The sequence below is a fragment of the Protobothrops mucrosquamatus genome, unplaced genomic scaffold (assembly GCF_001527695.2).
Source record: "Protobothrops mucrosquamatus isolate PMUCROS unplaced genomic scaffold, P.Mucros_1.0 scaffold1985, whole genome shotgun sequence".
Lineage (NCBI taxonomy): Eukaryota > Metazoa > Chordata > Lepidosauria > Squamata > Viperidae > Protobothrops > Protobothrops mucrosquamatus.
In genome coordinates, this window is record NW_015388101.1 from 50,296 (window position 1) to 66,584 (window position 16,289).

Genomic DNA, 16,289 nt, shown 5'->3' on the forward strand with positions numbered 1-16,289 from the left:
GCTGGGCACCGGATGCCCCCTGGCTGTCCCCACTGCCTTGGGCGGTCCCCTTCCAGGCCCTGACCCCCCACCACTACCCCCCTTTCTGAGGGAGCCTGCCCCTGATTCAAGAGGAAGGGGCTGGCTGATATTCCCCTGAATGAAAGTGTACGAATTCCCCTATTTATTCTGCGTGTGTCACAACTTCACAAGGTGCCTTTTCTGGTGGGCTCTGTCCTTGGGGCATCCCCCTTTCAGCGGTTGAAGACAAACGGGCCATGCTTGTGCTTGGAAACCAATTGTGGGAGCCCCTCGCGTGCCTGGGGTGCCGGGAGGGTGGTCTGCAGTTCCAGTTGTACCCAGCTGCCCGTCCTCCTGAGCATGTCAGGAGGGCCGGCTCTGATGGGGATGATTTCTGCCCAGTTTTCAAGGGCCCGTTGAATGTATTATTAGTAAATTAATAAATTTTTATATTTCAAATACGGTTGCTTCCTTCTCTGGTTTTTTTGCCCTTCTGATAGGGAGTGCAGTTCAGCCACAGTGCCAATCAATAAATCTCCCTGAGGTTGGAATCAGACATCCGATTAAGCCAGGATAGGGGTGAGGGGGTCCTTGGTGCTGTCTGAGGGAAAAAAAGGCGTTGACTTCCAACTCCCTTTGTTTGGTATAGTAAAATAAGAACATCAAACCTCAACCTTTTACCTCAGGGGTCTTCAAACTTGGCCCTTGGATGACTTGTGGACTTCAACTCCCAGAATTCCTCAGCCAGGCACACGTGTGCCTGGCTGAGGAATTCTGGGAGTTGAAGTCCACAAGTCATCCAAGGGCCAAGTCTGAAGACCCCTGTCTTAAAACATCCTGACTGAGGAATTCTGGGAGTTGAAGTCCCCAAGTCATCAAAGGGCCAAGTTTGAAGACCCCTGTCTTAAAGGATCCTGACAGGAATTCTGGGAGTTGAAGTCCACAAGTCACATCAAAGGGCCAAGTTTGAAGACCCCTGTCTTAAATCATCCTGACTGAGGAATTCTGGGAGTTGAAGTCCACAAGTCATCCAAGGGCCAAGTTTGAAGACTCCTATCTTAAAGGATCCTGACAGGAATTCTGGGAGTTGAAGTCCACAAGTCACATCAAAGGGCCAAGTTTGAAGACCCCTGTCTTAAAACATCCTGACTGAGGAATTCTGGGAGTTGAAGTCCACAAGTCATAAAAAGGCCAAGTTGGAAGACCCTGAGGTAAAAGATTGAGGTTTGATGTTCTTATTTTACTGTTTGGAGTCCAAAGTCAAAAACGCCTTTTTTTTGTTTTTTTCCCTTTTCCCTCCGATTTTCCCATTCTTCCGTAATTTTATATTTTATATTTTATCAACTAATAAAAAAATAAATAAGAAAGCAGCCAAGTTTGGAGAGCACCGAGGACCCCGCCCCCATTTCAACCCCGCAGCTACAAATATTCCCCTTGGTTGGTAACCTGATAAGGATGCTTTGGGACACGGAGTCAGGTTAAACCAGCCAGTTACAGCTGAATTGCAAATAATGGTTGGAACAAACCCTCTGGGGGTGTGTGTGTGTGTGTGTATGTGTGTGAAGTGTGTGAACCTGGTCGAGGCTACAAATGGGCCAAGGAAAAGGAGGACACACACACTCAGATTGACCACAGGGCGAGCTGGCAATGCCCATTTATTGTCATTTATTGTCCTTTATCATTCTGAGGCTTCACTCATGTGGCAGGAACTGGGCCAGGAAAGGAAAGGGAAAAGCATAAGGTTTCCAGCCCCAGGCAGAGAGGGTTGGACTAGAAGACCTCCAAGGTCCCTTCCAGCTCTGATTTCTATGCGTAAAACATAACGCAATATATCTCACAGGCAAGTGGCCCATTGCAAATCTGGGGAAAGGGGGTGCGTCGAGCAGGCAGTTCCTGCCATCTGGGTGGAAAGTTCTGGGCAGCTGTGCCAGCTTCCTCTGCTAAAAAAGATAATGGTGGGTGGTCTCCCCAAATTTTTTTGGGGAAGGGCTGTCCTGCACAGCGAAAAAGCCAAGTGGAGTTGCAAGGTGTTCCAATACGCACTCCTGGGTCTTTAAAGAGGATGTGGGCTTGTGCCAGCCATCCTCTTTCGTGCCATGGGGTGGGGTGGGGTGGGGGTCGCACCCCGGATACCTGCCCTTTAACACTTGGGCGGACGTAGGGGAGATGCCAGGAGGTCGGCAACTCCTTTGGGGAAGGCCCTGGGGACCGGCTCCGAGCCCCGTCTGCAGGGGGGGCAATGCCACTTCTCAGTCCCATGAATCGGGCTAGGAAAATGTAGCCCCCCCCACGCTCTTTTTGCAACCTGGGAAGTCTGCTGGGGGGGGGATGCTTGGCAAATGAGAAGGGAGGCTCTCAGGAAAGGGGGGGCAAACTGGCCACATGCCGGGGGGGGGGGAACTTTCTCTGCTCTGGGGAGGGGAGGGGGTGGGCCCTGTGAATACGAGAACCAGAGCAGAAAAGGGGCAGATTTGAAGAGGGGCCCCACCAGGAGTCTCAAAGATGCTTTTAATAACAATAATAACAATAATAAAGTTGGAAGGGACCTTGGAGGTCATCTAGTCCTACCCCCTGCTCAGGCAGGAAACCTTACACCGTTTCGGACTAATATACCATTCCCCAGCTTGCTTGGCAGGATCCATTGGTCAAGGCACCTGCCCAGTCCTTGAGCTCCTTCCCTAAGGGAGGCCTGCCAGAGGTCCGGGGGTTTCAGACCTCACGCTGGTCCGGGGCCTTGATGCGACGGGAGGCCGGGCCCAGTTCCACTTTGCAGACCCGCTGGGCAAACTTGAGGGAGCAGATGGATTCGCCCACGTTCCTCTCCAGGGGGGAAATCTGAGGAGTCAAAGGAAGCAGGCAGGAGAAAAGGGGGAGCCGAAGGCCCTGGAGACCCTCCCCAAGTCTATTTCCCGCCAGGAAAGTCCTTCTGTGCCCTGCCCGGCTGGAAGTCTTGGAGCTGACCTGCCAGGTGCTGGGGGGCGCTGCCCAACCCCAATGTGCCCCCCCCAGCTCTCAAGGGAGGGGAGAAAAAAGGGAGATGCTCCTAGAAGTCTCCTGGACCCGGAGGCTTCAAGAAGGCAGGACCATCCAACACTCTTCCCAGGGACCCTTCGGAGCCTTCAGGGTTTCCAGTCTCACTGCTGGAGAGTGGAGTCTCTGCCTCTGTCCTGGCAGCTGCTCTGGAGTTTGAGAGCCCTGGTCCCACACCTGCCCCTCTCTCTGTCTCTGTCTCTCTTTCTTTCTCTCTCTTTCTCTCTCTTTCTCTCTCTTTCTCTCTCTTTCTCTCTCTCTCTCTCTCCCTCTGTCTCTGTCTCTCTCTGTCTCTGTGTCTCTCTCTCTCTGTGTGTCTCTCTCTGTCTCCCTCTCTGTCTCTGTCTCTCTGTCTCTCTCTTTTTCTCCCTCTTTTTTTCTCTCTCTCCCTCTCTGTCTGTCTCTCTCTTTTTCTCTCTCTTCCTCTTTTTTCTCTCTTTCTCTCCCTCTCTCTCCCTCCCTCTCTCCCTCTCTGTCCCTCTGTCCCTCTCTCTGTCCCTCTCTCTCTCTGTCTCTCTCTCTGTCTGTCTCTGTGTCTCTCTTTCTCTCTCTCCCTCTCTCCCTCTCTGTCTCTGTCTCTCTTTTTCTCCCTTTTTTTCTCTCTCTCCCTCTCTGTCTGTCTCTCTTTTTCGCTCTCTCTTCCTCTCTTTTTTTCTTTCTCTCCCTCTCTCCCTCTCTCCCCCTCCCTCTCTCCCTCTTTCTCTCCCTCTCTCCCTGTCTCTCTCTCTGTCTGTGTCTCTCTCTTTCTCTCTGTCTCTGTCTCTGTCTGTGTCTCTCTTTTTTTTCTCTTTCTCTCTCTCTCCCTCTCTGTCTCTTTTTTTCTCTCTTTCTCTCCCTCTCTCCCTCTCCCTCTCTCTCTCTTTCTCTCCCTCTCCCCCTTTCTCTCTCTCTGTCCCTCTGTCCCTCTCTCTCTGTGTCTCTCTGTGTCTCTGTCTCTGTCTCTCTCTCTGTCTCTCTCTCTGTCTCTTTCTCTCTGTCTCTCTCTCTCTCTCTCTGTGTGTGTCTCTCGTCTGTGTCTCTCTCTTTTTCTCTTTCTCCCCCTCTCTCTGTCTCTCTTTCTGTCTGTCTCTGTCTCTCTCTGTATCTGTCTCTCTCCGTGTCTCTCTCTCTTTCTCTCTCTCTCTGTCTCCCTCTCTGTCTCTGTCTTTCTTTCTCTCTCTTTTCCTCCCTTTTTCTCTTCCTCTCTCTGTCTCTTTCTCTTTTTCTCTCTCCCTCTCTCTGTCTCTCTTTTTCTCTCTCTTTCTCTCCCTCTCTCCCTCACCCTCCCTCTCTCTCTCCCTCTCTCCCTCTCTCCCCCTTTCTCTCTCTCTGTCCCTCTGTCCCTCTCTGTCTCTGTCTCTCTCTCTTTCTCTCTCTTCCTCTCCCTCTCTCTCTCCCTCCCTCTCTCTCCCTCTTTCTCTCTCTCCCACTCTCTCTCTCTCTGAACTTTTTTGTGGGTTTTTTTTCTTTCTTTCTTTGAAAACATTTCGCTTCTCATCTGAGAAGCTTCCTCAGTTCTGAATAACGGAAGAACTTCTGAAGAACCGAAGAAGCCTCTCGGATGAGAAGCGAAACGTTTTCAAAGAAAGAAAGAAAAAAAACCCCACAAGAAAGTTTGCTTGTCTTTTGGGAAAAGCCCCCTTGGGACAACCATGACTGAGAATCTCCCTATAAGATGGCACGTTTTCCCACCCTGGGTGCCCGCAGATGTGGGAATGGCGTCTCCGTCTCCGTGGAGTGAAAGGCCGTTTAAGAAGCAGGTGGAAACACAAAAACCGGGTGGCCCTGGGGTGTCTTTTGGCCTTCGGTGCCTGCCAGCCTAGCCCCTTTTGCAAGGGGGATGAGAGAGAGGGTCTCCCCATGGAAGGCCAAGGAGCCTGGGGGATCTTGCAGCCCAAAGGCAGACCGTTGTCCCCGGAGCAAGAGAAGGGCCCCTTGCAGCCATTGGTGGACTTCCAGCCAAGGGTCTGGGGCCCAGCCCTGCTACCTCTGGGGGGCCCAGCCACGCCACCCCCCCTCACCTGCACCATCATGACCGTCTTGCTGCCTTTGCCCAGAGAGTCCTGCAACAGGTAGGTGAGCTTGGAGTTGCGGAAGGGCACGTGGGCCTGTTTGCTCCGCAGGGCCTGGATGACCTCGCCGAGGGCCAGCAGGGACCGGTTGATGCTCTGGGCTTCCTTCAGGCGCTCCCCCTGCGCCCCGGACTTCCACACCCGTTCTGAGCCGGCCAGGTCCACCAGGTTGAGCTTCCCTGGAAGGACAACATGGTTGGCAAAGTTCTCCGGGACTGAAGGAGGCTCTGCACCTCCCCAGGGCAAGGGGGGGCATAAAGGGCACCGAGCGTTTTGTGGCAGGGGTCGTTCGGCTTCCCCCCCCACACCCACCCAATGGCGACGGAAGGTTTGAGGAACCTTGGAGGGACACCGTCACCGAGGGAGGCCAGAGACGGACAGGGTGCAAGCAAGATGGAGAGGGTGCCAGGAGAAAGAGCAGGAAGGCCATCTAAAGCAGGAGCCCAGCAGCCCAGCTCCTTCCCTGACCTGGCGGGGTGGGGGGAGGGAGAAGCAGGGGGGCTTCCAACCTAAAGGCAATCCCTTCTCCAAAGCCCATCCTCTTGAGAACCCAACCTCCAGCTGAAGGTCTCTCTGGAACCTCTTGAGATGCCCAGGTCAACCCTTGCCCTGCCCTGCGGACCGCAACCTGCCACCTTCCGCGCTCAAGACCTCCACCAGGAATGAATGAACCTTTCTTATCCAAGTAGAACATGTATACAGTGAGATTGGCTGAGCCTCCCTCCGTGACCCCCCCCACAACTCACAGTGACTACAACCACACCAACTTATTACACCCTGTGAGCTAATTGCACAACACGCAGGTCTCGTGAGTCTTATCATGCATAAAATTATTATGTCCCGTTCAAGAGCGTGACAGCCCATGCATAGAAGCTGTACTTCAACCTGTTGGTACGGCTGGCGATGTTTCTGTATCTCAGTGATGGCGAACCTTTTAGAGACCGAGTGCCCAAACTGCCACCCAAAACCCACTTATGCATCGTCGGGTGCTGGGTGGGTGTGGCCCACTCGGTGGGCGCGGCTGCGGTGGGCATGGCAGACTGACCACTGGATGGGTGTGGCTGCAGTAGTCATGGCAGACTGGGTGGGCGTGGCCACCTCGATGCTGCTTATGGGGAGGGACACCTGTGGGAGCCGGGCAGAGTTGGGGGAGATCCAGGGGGTCTCTGGTGGGTGGGATGGTGGGCTCCCCAATGGCCCCTCCAGGCCAGTGATGACGAACTTTTAAAGACGTGTGCTGGGGCGATGGCGCGTGCCCACAGAGAGGGCTCCGCGTGCCACCTCTGGCACGCGTGCTGTTCTGGATCATGTAGATCTGTATGTTAGAATGTTTGGCATTTATTGGGTTAAGTGCTGTCTCCTTAAGAGATGGCTTATGGGTAATGTAGTTTAGCTAGTCAGTAATCTCATGTTAACAGATTTGTAGGAGGAATCACTGAGTTCTTTACAGGATATCCTGGCCATGTGCCAGGTTGGAATGTCTTTGTCTGAGAATAAGCATGGGGCCACCGCAGGACTCAGATGGCCCCACTCCACGTAAGAAGTTGAGGTGGAGGAATTAATGATTTTACCTAATAAAGATGAACAGATGGGTATTAGGTTCGCCACCACTGCTATATCTCCTACCTGATGGTAGGAGAGTAAAGAGGTACCAACCAGGGTGTGAGTCATCCCTGAGAATTTTCCCCACTCTGCCAAGGCAACGGGCCCTGGCGATGCCATCCAGTGGTGCCAGGGAACAGCCCACGATGTTTTGTGCCGTGCTCACCACCCTCTGCAATACCGTCCCATCCGCGGCTGACAAGCCAGCATACCAAACCACAATACAGTATGTGAGGACACTTTCAATAGTAGACACCGATCGAAGAAGGTCATGAGTCGTCGTTCTACCCTGTTCTTCCCCAAGACCATGAGGAAGGGTCAAAGCACCCGGGGCAGCTACCTGTCACCTTGGTGCCGCTGCTCAGCTCCGTGCCAGTGAGCGTGAGCGTGAGCAGAGCGTGCGAGCGGGAGCTGTGCGCGTTCATGTGGGTGGAGAAGGTGGTGCGGTTCCGTTTTCCCAGCTGGAGAATCTGGGTGCAGCAAAAAGGAAGGAGAATTGGTCAAGATAGGCCCTCTTAAGATGGAAACTAATCAAGGAGAGAAGCAATCTAGAATTAAGGAGAAATATCCTGACCGTCAGAACAATTAACCAGTGGAACAACCTGCCTCCAGAAGCGGCGAATGCTCCAACACTGGAAGTTTTTAAGAAGAGACTGGACACCCATTTGTCTGAAATGGTGTAGGGTTTCCTGCCTGAGCAGGGGGTTGGACTAGATGACCTCCAAGGTCACTCCCAACTCTGTTGTTCTATGATTCTGGAAAGGTCTCCTGTTGGAGCAGGGGGTTGGACTAGATGACCTCCAAGGTCCCTTCCAACTTTATTATTATTATTATTATTATTATTATTATTATTATTACTATGATTATGATTATTATTACTATGATTATGATCATCATCATCATCATCATTATTATTATTATTACTACTACTATGATTATGATTATGATTATTATTACTATGATTATGATCATCATCATCATCATCATCATCATCATCATCATCATTATTATTATTATTATTATTATTATTATTATTATTATTATTATTATCCAGGGCCTGGAGGCTGTTTGAAAGGCAAACTTCAGGAAATAAATCCATCATCAATAAAAGGATTTAGCCATCTTCTCTTTTTTTGTGTGTGTGCCTGCGAGTCAGGGTGGACTCCCGGCAGCTCCCCAAAGAAGTCTTTGCAGTTTTTTGGGTGAGATTTCAGAGGCGGCTTACGTACCATTGTCTCCTCGCCAGGGCTGAGAGAGAGAGGCCGGCTTAAGTGGCCCAGCTGCCTTTGTGCCTGAGGCAGGACTGGAACTCACCATCTCCTGGTTTCTAGCCTGCTGCCTCAGCCACTAGAGCAGGGGTCCCCAACCTTGGCCACTTTAAGACCGGTGGACTTCAACTCCCAGAATTCCCCAGCCAGCATGCGCTGGCTGGGGAATTCTGGGAGTTGGAGTCCACAAGTCTTAAAGTGGCCAAGGTTGGGGACCCCTGCCCTAGACCAAACTGGCTCACACCCATCATCTGGCACAGGTGGGCTTTGGCCTTGCCAAGCGAAGCAGCAAGGACCCCCCCCAACCCAGAACCTCATCTTCCCTGGCAGACCCCTCCCCGGTCAGCTTGTGCTCACCATCGGCCTGGCAGTCCCCACCCTGCCGAGCTGGCCCCCAAACAGAGATCCAGTCCACCTGCCTTCTGAATCTCGGAGAAGTTTTGGACCTCCACGCTGGTGAGGCCGGGGACGTGTAGCTGACCACTCCCATCCGGATGCAACTTGATGTCTAACTTCTCCTGAGGGTCCTTGGTCAGTAGGTCTCTGGAGAGGAGAGAGAGAGAGAGAAGACAGCTGAGAGCAGAGAACTGTCCTCCAATGCTGGAGGGGCTCCCACAAAGAAGAGGAGGGGGTCAAGCTATTCTCCCAAGCGCCTGAAGGCAGGACAAGAAGCAACGGAGGGAAATTCATCAAGGATAGAAGCAACCTGGAACTAAGGAGGAATTTCCTGGCACTGAGAACAATTAGCCAGTGGAACAACCTGCCTCCAGAAATTGTGGATGCTTCATCACTGGAGGTTTTTAAGAAGAGACTGGACAGCCATTTGTCTGAAATGGTATAGGGTTTCCTGCCTGAGCAGGGGGTTGGACTAGATGACCTCCGAGATCCCTTCCAACTCAGTTATTCTGCAAGGGCCTCCTGCTTGAGCAGGGGGTAGACTAGATGACCTCCGAGGTCCTTCCAACTCAGTTATTCTGTAAGGGTCTCCTGCTTGAGTAGAGGAGTGGACTAGAAGACCTCCAAGGTCCCTTCCAACTCAGTTATTCTGTAAGGGCCTCCTGCTTGAGCAGGGGGTTGGACTAGATGACCTCCGAGGTCCCTTCCAACTCAGTTATTCTGTAAGGGCCTCCTGCTTGGGCAGGGGGTTGGACTAGATGACCTCCGAGGTCCCTTCCAACTCAGTTATTCTGTAAGGGCCTCCTGCTTGAGCAGGGGGTTGGACTAGATGACCTCCGAGGTCCCTTCCAACTCAGTTATTCTGTAAGGGCCTCCTGCTTGAGCAGGGGGTTGGACTAGATGACCTCCGAGGTCCCTTCCAACTCAGTTATTCTGGAAGGGCCTCCTGCTTGAGCAGGGGGTTGGACTAGATGACCTCCGAGGTCCCTTCCAACTCAGTTATTCTGGAAGGGCCTCCTGCTTGAGCAGGGGGTTGGACTAGATGACCTCCGAGGTCCCTTCCAACTCAGTTATTCTGTAAGGGTCTCCTGCTTGAGCAGGGGGTTGGACTAGATGACCTCCAAGGTCCCTTCCAACTCAGTTATTCTGTAAGGGTCTCCTGCTTGAGCAGAGGGTTGGACTAATGACCTCCGAGGTCCCTTCCAACTCAGTATTCTGTAAGGGTCTCCTGCTTGAGCAGGGGGTTGGACTAGATGACCTCCGAGGTCCCTTCCAACTCAGTTATTCTGGAAGGGCCTCCTGCTTGAGCAGGGGGTTGGACTAGATGACCTCCGAGGTCCCTTCCAACTGTTATTCTCCATCCCCATTGACAGTGAGAACAATTAATCAATGGAACGGATTGCTTTCTGGGGTTCAGGATTCGGGTTCTGCCTTAGCCTTAATAATAATAATAATAATAAAAATCAGCCGGGTGACTTTGGGCCAATCAGCAGGAGACTGGGAGTTCTAGTCCCGCCTTCGTCATGAAAGCTGACTGGGTGACTTTGGGCCAATCCACCTCTCCCAATCCACCTCACAGGGTTGTTGTGAGGAAAACAGCAGGAGGAAGGAACATTGGATATGTTCGCTGCCTTGAGTGACTTATAACGTAATAAAGGTGGGGTGAAAAATAAATAAATAGCATCTTTAAAGGATGAAACCTCTGTGGGGGGCGTGGAAGATAAAAAAAAACAACAAAGAAAAGTTAAGGGGTCCACCGGGCCTCTTTCTTCCTTCTTAGGTCCCAGGCATTGCCGGAAAAGACGGAATCAGGCCCGGATAATAATAATAATAATAATAATGATAAAGTTGGAAGGGACCTTGGAGGTCATCTAGTCCAACCTTGGTATTCGCTCAGCTTGGTTGTTTTCTTGCAGACCTTTAATTACCCAACTTAGGTAAGATGGGAATTGAGGCGAAAGAAGCTAGAGAACATTTAATAATAATAATAACAACAACAACAATAACAATAATAAAGTTGGAAGGGACCTTGGAGGTCATCTAGTCCAACCCCCTGCTCAGGCAGGTAACCCTATACCATTTCGGACAAATGGCTGTCCAGTCTCTTCTTAAAAACTTCCAGTGTTGGAGCATTCGCAGCTTCTGGAGGCAGGTTGTTCCACTGGTTAATTGTTCTCACTGTCAGGAAGTTTCTCCTTAGTTCTAGGTTGCATTTGATCTCCAGCTTGCAAAGAGCTGCCTTTTGAAGGGGGGAGGGCTGGACACCCCCCCCTTTGCTCACCTGATCACTTCATTGTAGATCTCCACCAGGGTCAGCTGGGCTGAGAACGTCCAGGCCTCCGCCTGCTTGGCCTCCATCTCCTGGTAGAGAGCTTGCAGGGCCCTCTGGGTGATCCCCGGATTCCCAGGGTGCCCCTGGAAGCAAAGGAGAGCTTGGGAACCTTTTCCTCCCGGGGAAACAGGCCCCCCGGGGGGGGGAAATGGGGGGCATTTTTCTTCTGCAACTCCCTTCCTGTCTCTGGTCTCCAGGCTCTCTTCTGCAGAAGAGACTCACGAGGGCCTGGACACTCTCTGAGCTGGGCCGTTTCCTTGCAGACGTTTCATGACCCAACTAGGCAACATCATCAATGCTAGAAGGAAGTGAAGTGTCTGGAGAGGAGGAGGAGGAGGAGGAGGAGGAGGAGGAGGAGGAGGACTGTGGGGTCCTTGATGCTCTCTGAGCTCGGTGGTTTTCTTGCAGACCTTTCATTACCAAATTAGATGACATCAGCAGTGCTAGAAGGGAGGGGGGTTTGCAGAGAGGAGGAGGAGGAGGAGGAGGAGGAGGAGGAGGAGGAGAACTGTGAACTTAGAACTTAGAAGTTGGATGGATGGTCTTCTTGGGTTTGGATTGCCACACTTTGAATTTTTCCAAACCTCACCCACATCCACCTGAATTCTGATATCCAAACAACTGGAGTAAGAACATTGTAAATCATGAAAGAACGTCTGTGCTTTGACCTTTTTCATCGTGCTTGTTTACATCTTAGAAACCTGCCTTACGATTCTACAGGGACGGAGACCTGTTTTCGCTTCTAAACGTTTAGTTGCGTGCATGTTTCCAGGCGTTATTTGTCTTTTTTAGCAGAGGTGGAGCAATTAACAGTGTCATTTGCCCGCAGGCTGTAAATTCAGAGTTTGTCTCTTGAGATTCCTCTTTTTTTTTCTTTCAACCATCTCTCTTTCTTATATATATATATATATATATAAAGATAGTTATCTAGAGTCATCACAAATGACTTTAGATGATAACACTGGGTCCTCCTGTGACCCTTCCCCTACACAAATGTATGAATCATCTCATTGAGAAGGACAATTCTTTTTCTTGTACTTTACTTCCAGCAACGTGAAGCATTCAGCAACAACACTCAGTGGCAGCTGCATATTTTAGATAAAGGTCTATCGTGTGAAAATTCCACAGCCCTCAATTTGCACTTCCATCAACATTCCATGGATGTTTTGATAAGCAGGGACCCACAATCTCACTTTAAGTGAAATCTGATGGTACTTCTGCCCTTCTTTCCCACGAAAAATTAGCCTAAAAAAAAAAGCTAACACAATCCTCGGTTATAGAAACAGAGGCCTTAGAATCAAAATCACGTGAAGTCTTAGTACCGCTTTATAAACCCCTACATTACAAAGAAGAGGTTGAGACTTTGGGGAAAGTGAAAAGAAGAGCAACTAGGATTATTAAGGGCCTGGAGACAAAAAATAATAATATGAAGAACGATTGTAGGAACTGGGTATGGTTAATCTACAGAAAAGAAGGACTAGGGGGGACATGATAGCAGTATTCCAATATTTGAGGGGCTGCCACAAAGAAGAGGGGGGGCTAACTTATTTTCCAAAGCACCAGAAGGCAAGACAAGAAACATTGGATGGAAACTAATCAAGGAGAGAAGCAACCTGGAACTAAGGAGAAATTTCTTGACAGTAAGAAAAATCAACCAGTGGATCTGCTTGCCTTCAGAAGCTGTGGGTGCTTCATCAATGGAGGTTTTTAAGAAGAGATTGGACAGCCACTTGTCTGAAATGGTCTAGGGTCTCCTATTTGAGCAGGGGGTTGGACTAGAAGACCTCCAAGGTCCCTTCCAGCTCCATTCTGATTGAATTACATAATGCACAGCAGAACAAATAATCACCTTTTCTTCATTTAGTTCCACTGTCTACTTTAGGAGTCAGCCCATAACAAATTAGGAGCCAGCTGTGATCTTACTTCTTCAACAACTTCACATTTGAAATGCGAGCATTAATTTTTATGGTTCCAACCCCCCCCCCCCCCAAAAAAATAATGCCTAGTGATAATCTTAAATTACATTCATAATTCCAATCAGCAATTTTGGACAGCTTATGACAAAGCAGCCACCTAGACAATGCGCTTCCAGGCCAGGCCACTTCACTTTGTAATTTATTACGGATTTTGATTGTCAACCCAAAACACATTAGAGAAAATTATGCAATATAAATAAAGCTACGTACTATAATATGCGCATGGTATGTATTAATGTAGTCATTAGTAAGCATAGCCTGCTGCAGTATTAATGCATATTAGATTATAGAAAGCAAAACTAATACACATTAGGTTAGATTGTGTTGCTGAAGTAATTACTACAATACTGTGTTAATGATAAGAAACTGCCATCTGCCTTTAAGAAATATAAATAATATCCTCTANGACCCAACTAGGGAACATCAGCAGTGCTAGAAGGGAGAGGGGATTGCTCTCTGTTTATACACATTAGACAGAGCAAACCTTGTGTATAATCAGATAACAATCCCTTCTTCCTTCTAGTGCTGATGATGTTTCCTAGCTGGGTCATGAAACGTCTGCAAGAAAACATCCAAGCTCAGAGAGCACCAAGGATCCCCCCCCCGCCCCCTAGTTTAGCCCTGAGCTGCAAATATTCCCTTTCGCCGGAGACCCACTCTGCCGGCCCAGCCCAGCCCCCCTCTGAGGTGGGAGCCCCACTCAGCCACGCCACGCCGGGCAAGGCCTTACCTCCATGGTGTAGGTCTTGCCGGAGCCGGTCTGCCCATAGGCAAAGATACAAACGTTGTAGCCTTGCAAGCAAGACAAGACCACCGGCTCAATCTCCAGGAAGACCTGACAGGGAAAGAGAGGAATGGGGGGGTCACCAAACAATGGCCTTTGCTGCCCCCCCTTCCTTGCAGGTACTATAAAGAGTGGGAGCTGCGAAAGAGCGGGGAGGGGGCAGATGGGGATGTGAGGTATGGATCCCTCTGGAGTAGGGAAAATGGTTCAAGGCAAGACTTAGTTTGCCCCCCATGGAAGGCATAGGCAGTGCTGAAGTGGGGCCAGGGGGGGGCCTCTAGAAACTGGGAAGGGGGTCACCCACTGACCTGCATCAGGACCCCACCTAGCCTCGTGACCCCCCTAAAGCAGGGGTCTTCCAACGTGGCCCTTTGATGACTGGTGGACTTCAACTCCCAGAATTCCTCAGTCGGCCATTTTGATGAAATGGCGGGCTTGGATCCAGACCAGGGGTCTTCAGACTTGGCCCTTTTATGACTGGTGGACTTCAACTCCCAGAATGCCTGTCGGCAATTTTGATGAAACTGCGGGCTTGGATCCAGACCAGGGGTCTTCAAACTTGGCCCTTGGATGACTGGTGGACTTCAACTCCCAGAATGCCTCAGCCAGGCACGCGTGCCTGGCTGAGGAATTCTGGGAGTTGAAGTCCACCAGTCATCCAAGGGCCAAGTTTGAAGACCCCTGCCCTAAAGCTTCACCTCCCCCACCCCCTGCTGGGGAAATGAGAGAGTGATGCCCTTTTTCCTTAAGGGGGAAAGAGGGGGCTCCTGGAATCCCCCCAGGCAGCCCCCTCCCCAGAAAGGGAGCTCTCCAGGATAAGGCAGGGCATGATGGGACCTCATCTCACTTGCATCATTTCCAGAATTTATACAGTGTATGTGTTGCCCCCCCCCCCCAATCCTGTGCCTTCAGTTCTGTCTCCCCAGAAATTCGGGGGTTGGGGGGCTGCGTCGAGACCCCAGTGACGGCCGGCCCATGGGGCGGTCTCACCTCCTCTTGAGTGGCGCAGGGCAGGAAGATCTTGTCCAGCCTGAAGCGGTGCTCCTTCCCCTTGTAGCAGGCGGTCACACAGCCGTCTTCGGCCGGGCTGGCCTCCACTCCGGGACCCCCCTGGCTGCCCTCCTGCTGCTCCTCCTCGGTCAGCGGCTTCAGGCGACACAGGACCCGGATGTTACCTGAGGGAGGGCAGGGTCCATTCAGGCTGACCCGCCAAGGCGGAAGGGCAGGGTCCTGTTTTGGGCTCCTGGGGTGGGTGGTGGGGGTCCCCGTACAGGAACGAGCCCCCCCTGATGCTTTCTCCCTACAGCTCAGCTGCCTATGGCCAATGCAGCTTCCCCTGCCATTTCCACTGCTTGTGGCCTTATGTGCCTCTCATCTCTGCTTCTGGAAGTGGAAGGGAGACCACCAGGAGATCTCAGGGCCTCCGGTTAGACTGGGAAGGGTCCAAGGGAAACTGCAGAGCTGCGTTCAGAGAACCACCAGCTCCACTGCGGGATAATAATAATAATAATAATAATAATAATAATAATAATAATAATAATAATAATAATAAGGTTGGAAGGGACCTTGGAGGTCATCCAGTCCAACCCCCTGCTCAGGCAGGAAACCCTATACCATTTTGGACAAATGGCTGTCCTTCTTTGTTCGGCTGCAGGGGGCATTTCCACCTCTGCTTTTCTACAATTTGGGCAAGGAAGAGGGGGAGCGAGGAATTAAAAGCCCCCTCCCCTCCCCCTCTCTCGGGAACAGAGGTGGCATCCAAGAAAGGCAGGGACCGTGTGCCCTCCGGGAGGAGCAGTCAAGCGGCTAGTCCACAAGGAGGCTTGCTGCAGTCAAAGATCCTGGGAAGCAGGGATGGACAGAGCCAAGATTACGCCCGTGAAATGTATGCCAGGGGAGGCCCTGCCCTGGGACTAAAATGGGTCCTCAGAGCTGGGTGTTTGGCAAGGGGGGGGCTGCTCACTGGTGCTGGGGAGAAATGGGGGAGAATGGAAGGACCGGCTAGGCAAGAACTGGAGGCCGTCAGAACCACCCACCATCCCCCAGTCTGTGCAGGGGCAAAGATTCCCCTGGGACATCATCATCACCACCACCAGTAGCAGCAGCAGCAGCCAGATGTTCAGACTGGATTTGGCATTTTTGTCTACCTATCGAGTCCTTCCCAAGGACCTGGGATAGGCAGATGTGGATGTTTGATGGTATTACAGATATTATTATTATTATTATTATTATTATTATTATTATTATTATTATTATTATTATTAATCATCGCACAGTAAGCCAGATGTTCAGACTGGATTTGGCATTTTTGTCTACCTATCGAGTCCTTCCCAAGGACCTGGGATAGGCAGATGTGGATGTTTGATGGTATTACAGATCTCGTCGCAGGATGGAAGCAGTTCCTAGTAAGGCCGCCTTTTGCAATTGACTAATGGCAAATTTGTCAATGCCGATGATGGTGTCCAAGTGGTGCTCCAGTTGTTTTGGGATGGCACCCAAGGCGCCTATTACTATGGGTACTACCTTTGCTTGCTTTTGCCACAGTCTTTCTATTTCTATTTGTAGGTCTCTGTATTTTGTGATCTTCTCCAGTTCTTTCGCCTCTATTCTGCTGTCTCCAGGCACTGCCACGTCCACTATCCAGACTTTTTTCTTTCTTATCGACAATTGTTAAGTCCGGGGTGTTATGTTGCAGGTGCTTGTCTGTTTGAATTCTGAAGTCCCAGAGCAGTTTAACTTTATCATTTTCTATGACTTTCTCTATTTTATGATCCCACTAGAGAAAGTCATAGAAAATGATAAAATTAAACTGCTCTGCGACTTCATAATTCAAATATTATTATGGATCAT

The 16,289-nt window shown here is 50.7% G+C and overlaps 1 protein-coding gene across 1 annotated transcript in view; it reads right to left on the bottom strand.

Annotated features, from left to right (window-relative positions):
* Positions 1-2,709: 2,709 nt before the first annotated feature.
* LOC114923123 (kinesin-like protein KIFC3) overlaps positions 2,710-16,289 on the bottom strand; it is a 27,103-nt gene continuing 13,523 nt past the window's right edge. Inside the window, exons 12-18 of the mRNA XM_029285641.1 lie at positions 14,430-14,614; positions 13,386-13,490; positions 10,629-10,762; positions 8,371-8,494; positions 7,024-7,153; positions 5,031-5,260; positions 2,710-2,835 (exon numbers count right to left, since the gene is read on the bottom strand). Coding sequence (XP_029141474.1) covers positions 2,710-2,835; positions 5,031-5,260; positions 7,024-7,153; positions 8,371-8,494; positions 10,629-10,762; positions 13,386-13,490; positions 14,430-14,614 — 1,034 coding nt within the window. The remainder of the gene's footprint in view (positions 2,836-5,030; positions 5,261-7,023; positions 7,154-8,370; positions 8,495-10,628; positions 10,763-13,385; positions 13,491-14,429; positions 14,615-16,289) is intronic.